The 16,896-nt window shown below is 43.2% G+C and overlaps 1 protein-coding gene across 7 annotated transcripts in view; it reads right to left on the bottom strand.

Annotated features, from left to right (window-relative positions):
- Positions 1 to 16,896, bottom strand: part of kidins220a (kinase D-interacting substrate 220a) — a 55,189-nt gene that overhangs the window by 18,220 nt on the left and 20,073 nt on the right. For all 7 annotated transcript variants that reach the window (XM_050062876.1, XM_050062875.1, XM_050062877.1 and 4 more), the window contains 4 exons: positions 16,619 to 16,856; positions 15,832 to 15,917; positions 12,298 to 12,442; positions 10,543 to 10,705 (listed from right to left, as the gene is read on the bottom strand). In XM_050062876.1, the coding sequence (XP_049918833.1) occupies positions 10,543 to 10,705; positions 12,298 to 12,442; positions 15,832 to 15,917; positions 16,619 to 16,856 (632 nt within the window). The remainder of the gene's footprint in view (positions 1 to 10,542; positions 10,706 to 12,297; positions 12,443 to 15,831; positions 15,918 to 16,618; positions 16,857 to 16,896) is intronic.

Raw genomic sequence — 16,896 nt, forward strand, 5'->3', positions numbered from 1 at the left:
AGACTGATTCTGGCCAACACGCTGAACTGCACGGTGTTACAGAACAAACAGCACCCATTAAATGACAACAGCAGTTTGTCAATGAGGTTTAACCACTTCAAATGACATCATTTGCAGTTAACTAATGATGAGTTGTTGGCCTTGGCATTAAGCAATTGACACAAATCACTTCAGACTTAGTCATCCTCACAGTGAACAGACGATAGAGGCGAAATGAACAAAGCCTTTCTTATCAGCAATCAGTTGCCAAATGACAAGATGGATGCTCGGGTTGGAGCGCCAAGGAAGCCGGCGTGCTACTTTCAAGCAGGCTGAGGACGAGTGCGATAAAGGCCGTCGGGCAGCCCTGCAGCCGTTCCTGCACAATGGGCCCATTGACTGGACCGAGCTTATAGCTGCAGCAGTACAGGCGCTTAGGCCCGACCACTCTCTGTGTGGCGTGGCCACTGGGAGCTTTCTAAGCTTATCCAAATGCTAATAGGTCCCAAAGCTGACTGGAGCATAGCCTTTCTTCTCCTCTCAACCTCCCACACGCTGCAGCTGACGGGACTGAGCAGAATTCATCTCTCTATCCCCTCCATCCGCTGTTTGGGCGCTGAAAGTATGAATGTGCCACTTGACTTTGCTTTACAGCTGCCCTCTGTGCTTATGGACGACATGCGCACACACGCCACAAAGAGGTGGTCTTGCTGCCAAACATTTCCATAAAGGGGCCCAAAGACAGAGAGAGATGCCTGCAGAACAGACAAACGCCTGTGCACATTGTGTTTGAGAAGCTCAAGAGTTTCAATGTCAGACGCTGTGTGACCAGTACAACAGTGTGTGGGTGAAGAAGTTAACCAGGCCCGGGTCCGGCACATTCCTCTCCTGGTCAGAGACGCTGGCACAGTGTCTGCCAAGCGTGTGGATGAACCCAGTGAGGCCCGCTCTGGGAAAACAGTGGACAGGCGGACAGACCGGCAAGCTGGCGCGTGGACTTGCAGCATCAGTGCTGAGAGAGGTTATTGTTACAGTGGAAGCTGCCAAAGCCTCCACCACCCCAAAGGCAGAGGGAGAGAGCAAAAATATGTTTTCACTTTAGATGACGCCATGTTCTTTGTCTCCTTAAAATCCAGACGTATTTCCTTGATTTGAATCAAATGCTTCAAGTACTGTGGACACCCTCTGTCTCTGCTTTCCCCTCTGTCTCTAACTTTCTCTCTTTTTTTGCTTCCTTGTCTTGGCAGTGCCAACTGACAACTTGTGGCAGCGTCTGCTTTCCATATACATTCGTGGCAAAGTTTAGTCCAATAATTGAAACTCTCTTGTACTAAGCTGGACCTGTGCATCCCAAAGCTAACCACAGAGACAAGCAGGCTAATGGGAAACACACCAGGCTGATAAAAACTGAACTGCTTAGGAGCGAGCGGCCTCTCTTTTGAGACGCGCTCAGGACTCAGCGGTTCCCCGAAATGTTGATTAAACTCATGTGTAGCACCGAAACGGAGCCTCGTTGTTCCAGACCCCAAAAACCTTAACTGAACCCTCCACTCAGAGTAACTAAAGCCTCATTCTTGACAAATACTAAAACACTAAACCTCAGCTTGGTGATTTATGCGCCAGAGTAGAGTTTGGAGCATCTTAGGGCCATGGCAAAGTTCGTTCATTGTGACACTAATTGCACCACGGAGTTCATATCAGCGTATGTGGTTGTTTGATAGCCGTAATGGTCAGTTGATAGGCGGTCTGATGCAGAGTTAAGTGGGCTGGACTGCAAAAGTGAAGACAAATGTGCTCTTCTGCAGCCGATAGGATCAGAATACATCTGGAATAAGTCTGTTATGGAGCTAAAAATCCATACAGTGAGTGATGAATGTGACAATTAAAGCTTGGGATTCTCAGGCTGAACCAGTAATCCTGTGATTAACTTCACAGAGTGGGATGTGTGCATCAGAAATAAGATGGGAGAGGGATAGGAGAATGTCAATGAGCACATGAGCATGGGAGAGAAAGAGCGAGACAAAGAGAGTATGTTATATTGTAAAACTGAATCGGATTTGGCTGTTCAATACGAATATTTGGCTATTTATTCCTTCGTTTCGATATAGAGTTTGAGCATTCAAATGGGGTTCTGAGGAACGTTTAGGATGAAGTAAACATGCCAAGTTAGCTAATTATTGCATGCTAACTATGCTAGCAATGGGTCAGAAATGTGTCACAACACTTTTTTTCTGACACTAGATCAAACAAAAGCCAAAGACTGAATCGTATGAAGTTGCTGTGAGCTGCAAATTCACCACTTCTATATCTCAGAGCCCTCTGGCCTCCCTTCCTTTTGGCTGCTTTCTCTGTCTCACTGAGACTCACCCAGGGTCTGGGTCTACAACTACTGGACTGTACTGGAGAGCAGCATGAAAGCGAGGAGTGCTCACCCTGCAGCTAAATCTGGGGAAAATTTGTCCCTAGGACACTGCTCACTGACTGACAAAAGAAAAAGACTGCTAGACTTGAAGACTCTCAACTGACTGAGGGGTCTCTGACTGATGATTTGAGTCTTTGACTTCAGGGAGCAGCGCAGCCCTAATAATTACAAAAGCTCCTCCACTCCAATTTGTGTCTGAGTTTGTGGCAGTGAGGTAAGCCTCTCCTTATTTTTAAGAACTTTCTGAAGCACATTGCTTGAGAGACCACAGCAGACAAATCTGATAACTAAATCCTTGAGCTGTACAGGGCTGGTACCGTGATCACATGCCCAAATAAAAGCTGCTTTAAAAGCAAAGATGGGGAAGAAAAGGACGCACGTGATTCCTCCCAATATAGGCTCAATCTGTAATTCACCGTCTTTGGGCTTGCCCACTAGTCATTCTTTGCCATTTCAGTGTGGTTTCTACACACACACACACACACACGCACACACACACACACACACACACACACACGCCCTAAAAGGGCCTGACCTCCATTGACTTTTGAAGGGCTAGGATGTTAACGTCAGTTAAGGGTTGAATGTGTGTGTGTGTGTGTGTGTGTGTGTGTGCATCATGTGTGTGCGTCCAACTATCAAGTGTGCCTGTGGCTCCTGCGGCGTCTGAGTGGCAAATCTCGTTGTCCACTTAAAGGTCAGCGCTGACCCTCTTGCAACCCTGCGCTGCTATTTATAATCAGCCCCCCACCTTCCAGCAGTTCCGGCACAAAGAGACAGCAGAGCGGGCGAGAGATCAGCGATAATGCAGAAATACCAGAGTATCAGGCAGATGTCTGCTTCTCAGCCCTCCTCTCCTTCCATCTCAGTGTCACATTTAAATGTTAATCCAACCTTGTCGTCACTGATGGACGACTCTATGACTAAAGAGCAGAGGCCAGTCGGAGGTGTAGCAGGGGCTTTTATTGCATTTGAAATGATTCTTTATGCTTTGCACAAAAAGGGAACAGAGCAGTTCTCTTGTTTCAGACCAATTAGACTAATCCCTCAACCTCGGCTTACAGGCAGCAATGAAAAGCGCTTTGAGGATTTTCTAACAAAGAATGCTGCATGACGTTCTATCCGTCCTCACGTGGTAGGCTCCGCGCACAAATACACACATACACAATTAAAAACACACCTTGCACAGACACCTCCTCCTGTGTCACCTGTATGCACTCGCGGTGGCTGCAGTGTTTTTTTTGTTTAACATTTTGAGCAGCTCAGCGGGATTTGAGTGGTGGTAGAGCTGGCTGTAGCCGATTCGTGTCTGAGTCACCACCGCCAAACACCTGAGGGATGGAGGAATGACAATGCTAGCTGGGGCGACCGACACACACACACACTCTCAAATCAGCAGAGGACCAGTTTCACTCTATAAACAGCCATGTGGGGCCCAGGGGACATGTGCATGAATCTGTGTGTGTCCACCTCCTAGACTATCTCACTTCGCGCAGCAGCATCACCTGAGGCTTTGAATACACCTGAGACATGAACACACCGACGGCAAACTCGCCTTGCAGGAACGCTCCTGGTATCTGGTCTGATCCTCTAAACACACTTTAATTCTTTTACCTCGTTTTACCTCCAGAGACCAGACTCTCTTTTCTTCCCACTTTCTCTTAATGCCCTCTCTTATCTAATCCCAACCCTCTCCGTTTTCCATCTTTATCTCACACCTACCATACTTTCTTTTTTTTGTCTCCGTCTGTCTTTATCTTACTCGTCAGTCAGGTGGTCTGTCTGCACACTGGTGTGCGGAATCAATGCCAGTGTCCTATCAGTGATGGAGCCAGAACTCTATTGAGACATAGGTGGTTTCACACCAGCCTTTACAAATCCATACACGTTTTCAGGCCTCTTGGCAAACGGCAGCGCAATGAGCGATGGCATTACCAGTTATACTCTGCTTTTCACTGAAACGTCTCCTGGAGGGATTTAGCTCGGGGACAATGAGATGAGGAAAAAAAACATTGTTTTTTTAGCATTTTCCGCGCATCCAGATGACAGAAAGTGTCACGAATACAAGGCGAAGTCACATGAACATTAAGCCACATAGCAAAGAATAAAGACTTTTCATTTGAGGGCAGGGAAAGTTCAAAAGTATTCATCATAAGAAAAGAATAAGATCTCGCCTTTTTTTTTTTTCGCGGTCAGATATTTAAGAGCTTATTAAAGGATTCCACATAAAGGGAATCACCCGCATGAGCTTTGGAACAGCACTTTTATCCCAGCACATAATTGCAACCAAATTACAATAATTGTGCCAATTAAAGTAATCCTGAATGAAGAGAGTGTCATCTTAATGTTTCAGTACTTGGGATAAGAGTCTCTCTAATTAAGACTGAATTGCCTGGCTACGTATTCATTCAGAGTGCGATTAGTGAGGAAAGAAGGGAAAAAAAAAAAAAAAAAAGTTTTGAAGTGTCCGAGAAGTGCCTGGCTCTAGTCACGTCGCTGAGAGGGAGATTGTTTGGTTGATGAATGAAGGGTCGGAACAACTAAGCAGAGAGGAAGAAAAGCTGAAGGACGGAGAGTTGATTGTTCATAAGCTGTGACGTAAAAATTAAAAGCAGAAAGTGCATCAGGATTTAGAGATTTGTTTTACACACAAGTACTGGCAACAGAACGAACAGCACTTCTAAAACCACAATTTTACCTGACAACAATTCTTCTGCTGTGTTCTGCCTCCTGTGCTGTGTGAACGTGTGTGTGAACGTGTGTGTGTGCATAAGCGTGTTTGTTGAATGCAGCCTGCATCTCAGGGTCTGATTAATTACACTGATTCTCAGAGGAGTTGGGGGTGACATATGCTCTTGCACTGGTGTGAGAGCTAGGTGTGTTTGTGTGTAGATACGCGTGTGTGTTGCATGCGTACCACACACACCAGCTTTATGTGTGATCTGAAGTGTGCGCATGCATATGTTCGATCACAAACGCTTGTAGTGGCAAATAGTGTTTGTATGTGTGCTTGTTTCAGTTACAGCGTGCATGCATTCTGCCACAGTGTGCGCATGTGTGTGTGAGTGTGTCTATATGCAATAGTTTGTGTGTGTATGTATGTGTGGGTGTAATGAACAGAGGATTCAGGTGCAGCGCCAGAAACACACTCCTGAGTGCGGCGGGGGCATCCTGGCACAGACAGGGCACCAGATGTCAGAGCAGTGCAGGAACCTGCTCAGTGGACCAGTGACACTTTTTTTTTCTCTCCTAGTGCTGAAAACGGGATCTGGGCATCCAGGAATAAACTCTCTGAGGGGCCGACTGAACCCACCCCCATACATCATTAGGTCCAAATATGTTAACCCTTCAAGCGAAACACAGAACTCTTTACTTTGAAACAAATCACCACTGTCAAAGGTATATAACTAATAAATAGAGACATTAACTGAAACTGTTGCCTACAGACTGCATCGGCGGTCCTTTAAAGGTCCTTCAAGGTGTTTCCAGAGAAATCGTAACTGACTGATCATGTCCCCTGATATCGGTTTCACTCACACTTCCATGCTAGTCTGTGTGATTGATTCATCTTGCCTAACATGACACCAGGGCTACAAGAACTACTAAACTGCCTATTATCATCTCAGTTAGTCGATGAATAGTTCTATAAAATAACAGAAAACAGAGAACAAAGTCAATCGCACCTTTCGAGATCTAGCGTTGGGTATCATTGCTCGAAACTATTCAGGTATCGACCAAAACAATCCAGTATGGAGTAGTATCAAAACTTCTCCAGTCAAATTATCAGTGCATTTGATTCTTTTGTACCTAGATCTAGAAAAAAATCATTATTTGATGATTTGTTTCGCTTGCAGCCAATCACCACAAGCATTCCTCGCCCCCTACAACAGCAGTTACAGCCCATACAGTCTGTGCTATGAAGTCGTGCACAGTATATTTGATTGAGTTGGCAGCAGTGTGCCGAGATGCCACCANCATTATTTGATGATTTGTTTCGCTTGCAGCCAATCACCACAAGCATTCCTCGCCCCCTACAACAGCAGTTACCATACAGTCTGTGCTATGAAGTCGTGCACAGTATATTTGATTGAGTTGGCAGCAGCGTGCCGAGATGCCACCAAAGGGTTTGAAAGTATGGCTATACTACATGCCTGTGGTGTCTGATGGCATTTATGTGACCGAATGCTTCCATTCACATGATGGGCATCGAATGAAGTTTAAAAAAAAAATCAAAGTACTTTATTGTATTAGTATGACTTTAAACATAATGGTTTTGGTACTGGTATCGTAATTCTTTAAAAGATACTTAGCCTTACCAAGAACATAAGTTGACATCTTCGTATTGCTTGTTTTGCCTGATCAACAGTCCCACATCCAAAGATATTGACTTTAATAGAATTGAAAACAATTAAAATCAGCAAATCATCCCCTTTGAGTAGCTTGAACCAGTACATTTTTAATTGATTTAATCGACTATATAAAAGTTGCTGAGTCATTTCATGTTAATCTTCTGTCTAAGTAAAGACGAATAACAAAGTGAATTGCCTAATATCGAGCCATGTCTCTACATTACAAAGCAAATTTATGCAGAAATGTGCTATTAAATCTTTAAAGGCAGCATCTGCAATTTAAGTATGAAATTTAGGTCAACATCAACACACACAAGCCCCCCAGGAAGACAACTGACTATTTTTAGAAAAGATAATAGGGAGCTAAAAAGAATAAAAAGTATAAAGATGGTCAGATTTCCAAAAACATAGCAAAAGTCATAACAACAGCCACGTGTCTAACATCCAGGACCTACACTGGCTCAGCCACTTGAAATCACTCTACATTTAGCTATTTAGCGGAAGCTTTTCTGTAATGTAATGACTCTAAACAATATCAAGGAAATAAACATACAAAAAGCCCATTAACAGTCTCTGGGAAATGGCAGGGCTGCTTTAAAGCAATAACCATGAAGCAGGAGTGAGCTAGGTTAGCTATACTCATTAAGTCTCTAATGGCAGCTAAAACTAGGAACAACTAACTCCTGAGAAGACACTGAGATACTGAGAAGGAAGAAATGATACAGCTGAAAATGATAGTCACAAGGCTGGAGGCTCCAAATTCAATTTGCTGGTGATCAAAAAACAGCATTCAAAACACGGATTTGGGGCTGTTAATTTGACGGCTACAAATTTGAAGGCCGGTCCAAAACACTACTTGTTTTGTTTTCTGTTCCGCTTTCTGTCAGTGTGCTGGGCAGGCCCTGACGCTGGCTCACCACTCCAGGTGTAATCTGTAGTTTCCCCCTGCAGGACTAGCGAGACAAACATTTCAGCTGCACTCTGTGTATGCATGTGTGTGTGTAAGCTTGATTACTTTGAACCAATATCTCCTACAGACAGTGCCATCTTTGTTACACACAGATATTTCCCCCTGCTACCTTGCATTAGTCTGGGCAGCCCCCGGCCTTACCGTTAATGATAGAAATCGCTGAGGTTATTAACCGATTACACATTCTCCATCAGATTAAGACGGCTGTACTGGCCCGCTCCCGCTATGGGAATTAGCGCTACACATTTCTCTTCACGCCGTGTCCTACAATGACACTTCACAGCCCTTCATGGCACTTGTTATTGCCAGGCAAGTTGCTAAAAACAGCTTTTAGTCGTTTCGAAAGCGTGTGTGTTTGTGTGAGATATGAGGGAAGGTGGGCGAGTGTTTCTATTTTTTCTCTCTTTTCCAGGAGTTCAGGCACGTGCCATGGAGAGTAGCTGTCACCTTCATCACTGAGAGGCACTCTGTGTAACTCATGCAGTATTTCCCTGTGGTTTAGTAGTGTATGGGTCAATATAGTTTTAATTTGGAGGGCTAGGTAGGGCATGAAGTCTAAACTGAGACTGACGTTAAGCCAAATTTTATTTTTACCTTAATCCTAGATGTCTGATTTATCTATAACGACTTATAAAACGTAACATTTCTGATGCTCTGTGTGTTGTGGCCTGCTGAGCTCTAGCAAGCCTCACAGAGAAGAGAGGAGAGGAAGAGCATGCTGCTTTGTGACTGAGATGCAGGGCGACAGTTGACCTATAAGGGGCTGACTCACCCCCACGTTCACTTCACCACTAATATATTCACTTAGTAACGCTCAGGGGATGTGCAGTTCCGCTGTGTAAAAATGGCTGGGTACAACAACTCTATGTATGCATGTTAGAACACAAACAAAGCACACACATGAGGTCTGAAGCATGTCGGTCTGGCGGTAACAATTGACCAAAAAGATGCTAACTCTGAGATACAGGAAATGGTCCACTGATTGAATTTAAGCAACAAAATAAGATGTGACATGTGCTGTGCGTGTGTGTATTCATATACACTGCTAAAAAGGAAAGCAAGAAGAAGTAGCTATCCATTTCTCCAGCAGACAGACAGTCGGGGAGAAAGGGCCTGAGGTTCAGAGAGGCCAGTCAAGTACCCATCCATCGCTAAGGAAAAAAGACAGAACATCTCATCCAGAACAAAAAAGGGGACTTAAGAGCCTCGGATTGTAAAAAAGGAGAAGAAAAGAGCAGAGAGACAGAAAAAGATACGCAGACAGAGGCCCGAGTCTTATCAGCGGAAGATTAGTGCAAGAGATAAGGCCTCTAGGCAAGGCGTCGTGTTTAGCCTGTTTGAGGCTTCCTGTCATCATCATTAAGGCCGCTTCTCCGACGGCCACTGCAGAACAGAGCAGCCATTTGGAAAGACACCCAGTGAGGAGGAAGATGAAGGAAGACAGGACCGTTGGTCAAAAACACGATGATGGCTATATTAAGTCTAATGAGCAGTGTAAGCACAATCCCATGCTGTGGTGAAGGCACTTGAATCCAGGCCTTTGGTGAGATGTAGAAACACTGCAGAATGTTACGGCTGTCCTAGTGTATAATTATATCTCCCAGTTTTATTTTCCACAATAATTATGGTAAAAGTGTGGCGATCTTCTTTAGGATGCTCACTGTACTTAAACATTATAAAGATATACAACAGAGAAGTGTGGGGATGTATTTTTCCACATGAATTAACAATTATAAAAAGCAGGGATCGTCATTATCAAGCGCAATAATCGAGTTACAGCCTCCTGACTAAGATGCTTCTCATCTAACATCTTGTCATCTGTTCTCCCCTCAACCTGTACACATCTAATGTATTACTTGACTGTTATATAAAAATGGAAGGTAATGCTTATTGTCCTCTGAAACCCAAACAGAAAACCTAGTCTAATGAGGCAGTGGTTTGCCTTGGAGATGGGGGGAGGGAGGGTTGTCTGCTGAATGTAGCTGGCTGACTGGCTGACAGTAACTGTCTGTGACGCTTCCCTGCCGCAGGAGTCGTAGGCGCTAGTGTATTGTGACAGAGTGCAACCTTTAAAGGCCATCGACTGATGCACAACAGCACCCAAACCCAGCGACTCGGCCTGTGTCGGCCTCCTCCTCTGTGTCTGCGGTGAGCACGCCTAAAAGCATCTGTGACCACACACATACAAAGGCATGAACAGTCATACTGTATACACACACACACACACACACACACACAAGACTTTTCCTTCACTGCTCAACCAAAAAATGTCTGAGCGTCTCCTGTCCAGTTTTAAGGAAATGTGTCCCTGAAGAGGTCCAGGCTGTAACGCAGTCAGCGTTTGTCTTGTGCATTATGATCAATTACAAAATCTGTCTGTCAGTTGCCAATTAGTGTGGCACTCAAAGCCATTAGCAGTGAGTGTGGACTAATGTAGCCCACACGGAAAACAAAATCCTCTACTGCCACCTGCTGGTCAAAGTTACTTATATCAGTATTTCAAAGAGAGAACATCAAGAAATGTGATTATTTATTGACTGTTTTGGCTTTTTGATCTCCTCTGGAAGGTCAGGACACAGGAGCAACTCTGCAGGGATTCAGCGCTTTACTGACAACACTGGGTCCTTAAGATGAACTCATCTAAGCTAAGACTTAAGAGTGATGGAAAGACGATAAAACAAGAAGGAAGAAAGTAAAGTAAAAAAGAATGAAACAAAGAAATTATGTGGGTGTACTGAATAAGTCTGTGCACCTCGTTAATCAGATAAAAGAGTTGGTGGTTGTGTCTGTCAATATGTTTATATGTTCGTGTGTCTTTGTACCTCTCATAGATGGTCTTGAGAGTCAACTGGTCAGACACTCCGTCAGTCTCTTCCAAAAACAGGATGATCCACGACGTCCTGTAAGGCCACTCCTCTGTCAGGTTGATCCATGACGCCAGCCGATCCCAGTTGAAGATGATCTGATTGGCCCGCAACAGACGACCTGTAAACAATGGTGTGGAGGATTAGTGGCCTTTTAAGTCACTCTGGTGTACTCTGCCTGACAAAATTATTAGCATCCTCCTAATTGTCTATGTCCATTAATAATCTGCCCAAAGTCGTGGCATTAAGAGCAGAGAAGTGGGCTTGTAACTGCACAGTTATCAGTTTTACATCAAATATACTGTAAATACAGTATACTGGCATCCATTACACATTATGCTTCAGCTACAGAGGCTTATTGTCCCAACTTTCACACAAGTTGGCCAACATCACACAGTCTAGGACTCTTGTATAATCTGTCGCTAATATATTAATACATCTGTGCCCATCATTGTTGAAATCTTAACTTGCTCTCATGACATTATTGCAAATGCAAAAAAAGTGGAAACTGCTAACAGTGATTACGTTTGTCCAGGTCAAACTGATCTCTGAAAGCAGATGGTTAATATAACCTTTTTCTTTATTTCTCAACCAGATTACCATCTTACTGACATTTGAATATTTATTACATGAATATAAAGTAGTGAAATACACAGCCTCACTCTTAACTGGTTTTAAATAACTGTTTGAAAATAAAGTTCAGCTGTTCATTATCAGTCCACTTTGTGAGGACGGCTTCAACCACACATGCTTTCCTCATGCATATTCGTTTTCTGTCTCCATCACTGGCAGCCATGACTGTTCTGTTTGAGGAGACGACACGAGGTAGCCTGAGGAACACCAATGCTGTATTCCAGATCAGATACTTTTTCTTTTTACTTCAAATTTTACAGTAGAGAATGCAACAGATACATGAGTAAGAGGGTTAAAGTTCAAGGCTCAACTTAATGACAAAGTACTATGGCCCAGTTGTATGCATACTGCATGCTATAGTGCGTACTTTGTAAGGGCAGCTCCTGTACATACTGATACTAAAAAGAAAATTAAGTATGCGACTCGGAACGCAGGGCAAGTATCGCTGCTGCATCTCATTGGCTCGTTTTTGGCAGTTAGTTCAAGCTTCAAGGAGGCTACGTTTTTGATGAGAGTAAATGACTTTCTTTTTCCCAGCATGACTTCAGTGTGCATAAAGCACCGGCCTCAGGTAGCAGCAGGAAGCAGACAGGTTCCCACAAGGCAATTGAGGCAGTAATGTCAATTAATAAATAACCTTACTGTGGTTGTAAATAGTTTCTCCATATGTTGAAATTTATAGAAAGACCCAAAGTGAACAGTGTAAGTGGACTTCTTGATTACTATTGGCAACTTAGTTAAACAGCATTTGTATGGGAATGATTCTGTCCCAAGCTTTTTGATCCATACGAGTGGTTTCCACTGTAATATCTATTTTTAATTTCAATGCCTGCCTACTCTTCATTAAAATGCTTTGTTAATTCCACCGCCTCTGCAACCACATGTTGACCCCTGCTGGTCTCGAATTAAATGCCACCAGAGCTTTGTTTGTGTGTTTTTTCCTCCTACAACCCCAATAATATTTCCTTATTACTGGCTAACCATCCAGTGAGTTAAACTAGGATTTAATAACTTTGATGTTGCTGTAAAGACAAATGTTATTTGACAATTATGAGAAGCAGAATGTGGTTTATTCTTTACCTGTGATAGAAACAATGTTGAGCAGCCTCCTCATGGTCTGTGGGCTGATGTCACTGAACCAGTCCTCCGTCACCAGCAGCTTTGTCAGGTCAAAGGACATCTGTCTGGTGATGCTCCTCTGCATCTGCCGACGCCGGTATGTGTCCTTTATAGAAAAATACAGAAACTCAAATTAGCATGAGATCAGAAATGTTTACAAATTCGTCATGTTCCCAGCTGGCTTGGCATGATTATTATGTCTCCAAGACGACGGGTTCATTTGTTGTTTTAATCCAACGTTCATGTATCACAAACTGTAGGGCAGAAATCCTGTGTGTCAAAAAAAGTAGTTAGCAGTGGGAACACACTTCAGTCTGGAGACATTTAACAGCTGTGTGCTGTGCAGGGAAGTCTTAAAAATAAGATCTCTCTACAGACAAATTGAAAGTACGAGTGAAACAAAAGCATTTACATTAGTCTTGACTCCTGCAGAGGTTTTGATTACACATGCGTCATCCCTGCAAGCTGTGCATCATGAGACAGGAGAGCAGGCGATCTCAGGTCATGTCACAGTAAAACCTTATGCTTGAACAGATCGAGGAATACATGTAGATGTGTGGATAGAGCCTCAAGTTCTATTTTATTTTGTCACTATAATGATCAACGTCTTCCATCATTCCTTCAATATCACCCATCTTTTCGTGAGCAAAACATATAATTCCCTGTGACTGCAAATAAAAATCAAAGAGCCACTGTCCAAAGCTGAACAGTCATGACACACAGGCAAGCTATTGACACAGATCTAGCAGAGAACAGCTGTGATGATATCAGACAGCTGCCACGGTCATGAGCCAAGGCGAGGCTTTTGGTTGACTTTGAAGTCGTAACGCCAGTCTCATGACCTCTTTCTCAGAGAGATGAAACATATGGCCACCACTCAGTCAGAACTGAAAAGGTCCATCATACAGACAGTCCTGGGCGGTGTGTTTTTCAATATATGTTGATTTTTAATGTAGTTTTACAGCTTTGTTGGTTCATTTAGATGATTGATTCTTGATTTGCTTAATCCTGGTCGTTCTTCTTAACCTTGCTGATTCACTTTTCAATCATTCTGTAAAATACTGTCATACTTTGTGAGGGTGGATTCTTCATTTTTTTTAAATAATGAATGCAATTTTTTTTTTCTATCCTTAATCTAAGTATGTGGTTAACCAGTATTATCACATTTATACGATTTCCTAATTTATTTTCTGTGATTCATCTGCTTTATATTGAGAAATGTTTTAAGTATTGATCAAAATAACCATTATATATGATTATGGATAATACATAGACAAAAAGGAAATATCTGGTATACTTGATGAATTTGTTTTGTCTCTGCTCCCTTAATTTTATGCGTGTCGTTTCCCGGGATTATCACATTTACAATTCTTTCCTAATTTCTTTACCGTAATTTATTTGTTCAGTGAGTTTACAATGGGTTTGTAGCAGTATTTGCTAGATAAATGCAAAGACTGTCAAAATACCGGACGTAGCTACCATGACTTCACCCACTATTTTGTAGACTCCTGTTTTGAAGCCTCGAGTTCGGCGCTTTGTCCGTCGCCATCTTGTTATTTTGGAGCCAGAAGTGACCATATTCAGCCGAGTCGGTGGAGCTGTGGAGGAGCGAGGGGTGGATCTGACTCACAGGCTGTGGTGAGACCTCTCAGACAGCCTGTCACTCAGACTACCACGCCCTAAATTATACATAACTATAAGCCTTGATAAAACGTAAATGGGTGAGTTATATAAGAATTCACCCCCGTACAGTTGTCATGAATGAGAAAAGTAGCTATAGAAACCAAAACCATTTTTGTACCAGGCTGTAAACATGTTTATTTCTGCTGTAAAGTTGGGCCTTTTAACATGGGGGTCTATGGGGATTGACTCGTTTCTGGAGCCAGTCTCAAGTGGCCATGTAAAGAACTGCAGTTTTGGTTTAAGTGGCTTCATTTTTCAGCCCCGGAGGCTGACACTTAGATAAATGAGATAAAAGTCATGAGACGATAGTCACTTTAATTTCCTTTTTAAGGACTAGATGTACTGAGATTGACAAGGACTTGAGGTGATTCTTACTTGATGCCCTGTTGGTGATTTCTTTTTATACCTTCCTTTCTTCCTGGAACTACTGGGAAAGTAACCCTTAACACAAAGCTAACTACTGATAACATATGGGCTGTACTGTGCTACTGCTGTGCATTTGTGTTCCACTAAAGCAATACTGAGCGCAGAGTTCCAGGTAATTATTATTGTTCTTGTAAACAAGATTTAATTCCAGTAAATGGAAATAAGATGGTAGAGATACTCCTAATGTCATCTGCAACTTGAGAAGCCACATGAAAATGGAGAGCCACTAATTCATTTTCCCCTCCTGCCCTCATTTTAATCTCCACTTGTAGAAAGAGGGCCCTCCTGCCAAGAGCTAGCTCGTGGCGGAGGGCAAATAAAAAGAGCATGCCGCCCGTAATAGAAGGGCCAACACCAATAATTGAGGGTACTAGATAAACCCGAGGTACAAACAAATGTCAAACAAACAAACAAGAGAGGGAGGCGGGAAGGAAGGAGGGGTAGTGGGAAGGTCTCGCTGGGGGGAGGGAGGCATCAGCGACAGCAGCAGAGTCACTTAGCCTCCTGCCAGCAGACCTGGTGCCAGTGTTTTGTCACAGGGACCCACTGCTGCTAGGCCTTGTCATTAGGCTGTGGCAACGCAGCAGGAAGGATAAACAGTCATTACATCAATTACACCAGGAACCTTGGCCGCACACCGAGCACCTCTCTTTTCGTCTCCATGTGTCTCCTTCTGTCCTCTGGCCTCTGCGCCGCTTGCCAACACCACGCCTGCACTGAACCCCCTCCCGCCATTCAGGGAGGAGACCGAACACAGAGAGCGCTGACAGTTTGTAAGGCAGCATCTCTAACCCTAATCCAATGTTTTCTATTCAAGCTGTGGTGAACTAACTGCATTTTAATTTGCTTTGATTAATGTTATGATATTAATTTCCAGCTGTACAATATTTCCGTATAACATGAGCGCTGTGGGAATAAGTGTGGTGGGAAAACAATTTATTTTAGCCTGCTCTATGAACAATACATCTGTCTCCATTTTAAACTTTGTATTGAAAGCTTCTCTGCAATTTGTTATTATTGTTGGCTTTTTTGATTTGGTTGTTATGGGTTAGGGTGGGGTTTGAACTGCGTCTATCTAGGGTGACAAGTAGAATAAACACTGCTTGATATATTGGTGTTGGTATAACTGATTTGGCTTTACAATAATCCTACTCTTGGACTTGTATTTTTATTGATGCCTGTCTATTATTATTATTATCATTTTTCCTCCTATGACTCACACTGCATCCCCTACCATCTGAGAAGGGGGGATCTCTCTTTCTCTTCCTTGTCTTCTTTAGTTTCAGAGCATGGGTGGGGTTGGGAACTACTGATGTGGGGCTGTAAACCCCAACAAAACATAGTATGTGATATTGGTCTATAGACATAAACGTGAATAGCTGTTACCCTGCGGTTTAGGGCGGTCTTGCTGCCAAACTTGTCTTGGCCCAGGCTGGTCAGAGACATCTTCCTCTCCATATCCTCATGCCATCCTGAAGAGAAAGAGAATAAAAAACTGAGCAGTGCATTTGAGTAAAAAATAAAATGAACAATAAATATTAAATGCCTGTATTTAAGGGTTATTACACCTTTAGACAACCAGGTGAAAAGCAATATACTTCTGTGGATCCCATGTTAGTTTAGTTCCGAAAGTCACACAATAACACAAAGAAACCATTCAAGGCAGTGGTAGACCAGCAACTATGTGTTTGGCAAGGTGAAAACACTATTTATGTCGAAAAGTCCGGTTGCTGTAGACGGGGGCACCAGCAAAACAGATATATCAGCTTAATTACACATTATATTTGGATTATTTTTACCGCTTTACCTTGTTTTGGGACAGCCCCTCCAACAGCGTACTGCAAAGCCACCATACTTCTTTGACAGAAGCAATCATTTTACCTTGCAGCACATGGGAGTTGCTGGTGTACCACCCCTTCAATAGTTTAGTTTGTTTGTGTTATTGTGTGACTTTGGGTTCCAAACTAACGTGGTATCCGAATTTTTTGATTTGAATACATAGGGAATGTTATAATAACCTTAAATAGTACATTTAAATAAAATAAGGGACGTATCCTTTAAAATAGCACTGTATCTACAGAACCTGTCAATTCATGCCCCAAATGGCCCCAAACTGTGTGCAGTCCACCATACATGTGTGCACTATACAATATGTTGTATATCAGCCCTTTACCCTCAGCAGACGATGGTTCTCCATTGACGGGGGTCGCCATGCAGAGCTTCTTGGCCGTACTGAGGCCTCTGCTGTTGAGGAATACTGGCAGGTGGACGATGTTCCTCATGTAGTCATGTCCGTTGATGTTGGAGTCTCTTAGCACGCTGTTGAGGTTTTGGTTGATGGCTTTGATGATAATATGGGGGTCACTTGCAAAGATGGAGATAAAAGGGCCTTTGGAGAAGAGTACCCTCACCTGAAACGAGAAAGGAAGCGTAAGTTGGTGTGTAAAGGAT

Source organism: Epinephelus moara, chromosome 14 (genome assembly GCF_006386435.1).
Source record: "Epinephelus moara isolate mb chromosome 14, YSFRI_EMoa_1.0, whole genome shotgun sequence".
Classification (NCBI taxonomy): Eukaryota; Metazoa; Chordata; class Actinopteri; order Perciformes; family Serranidae; genus Epinephelus; species Epinephelus moara.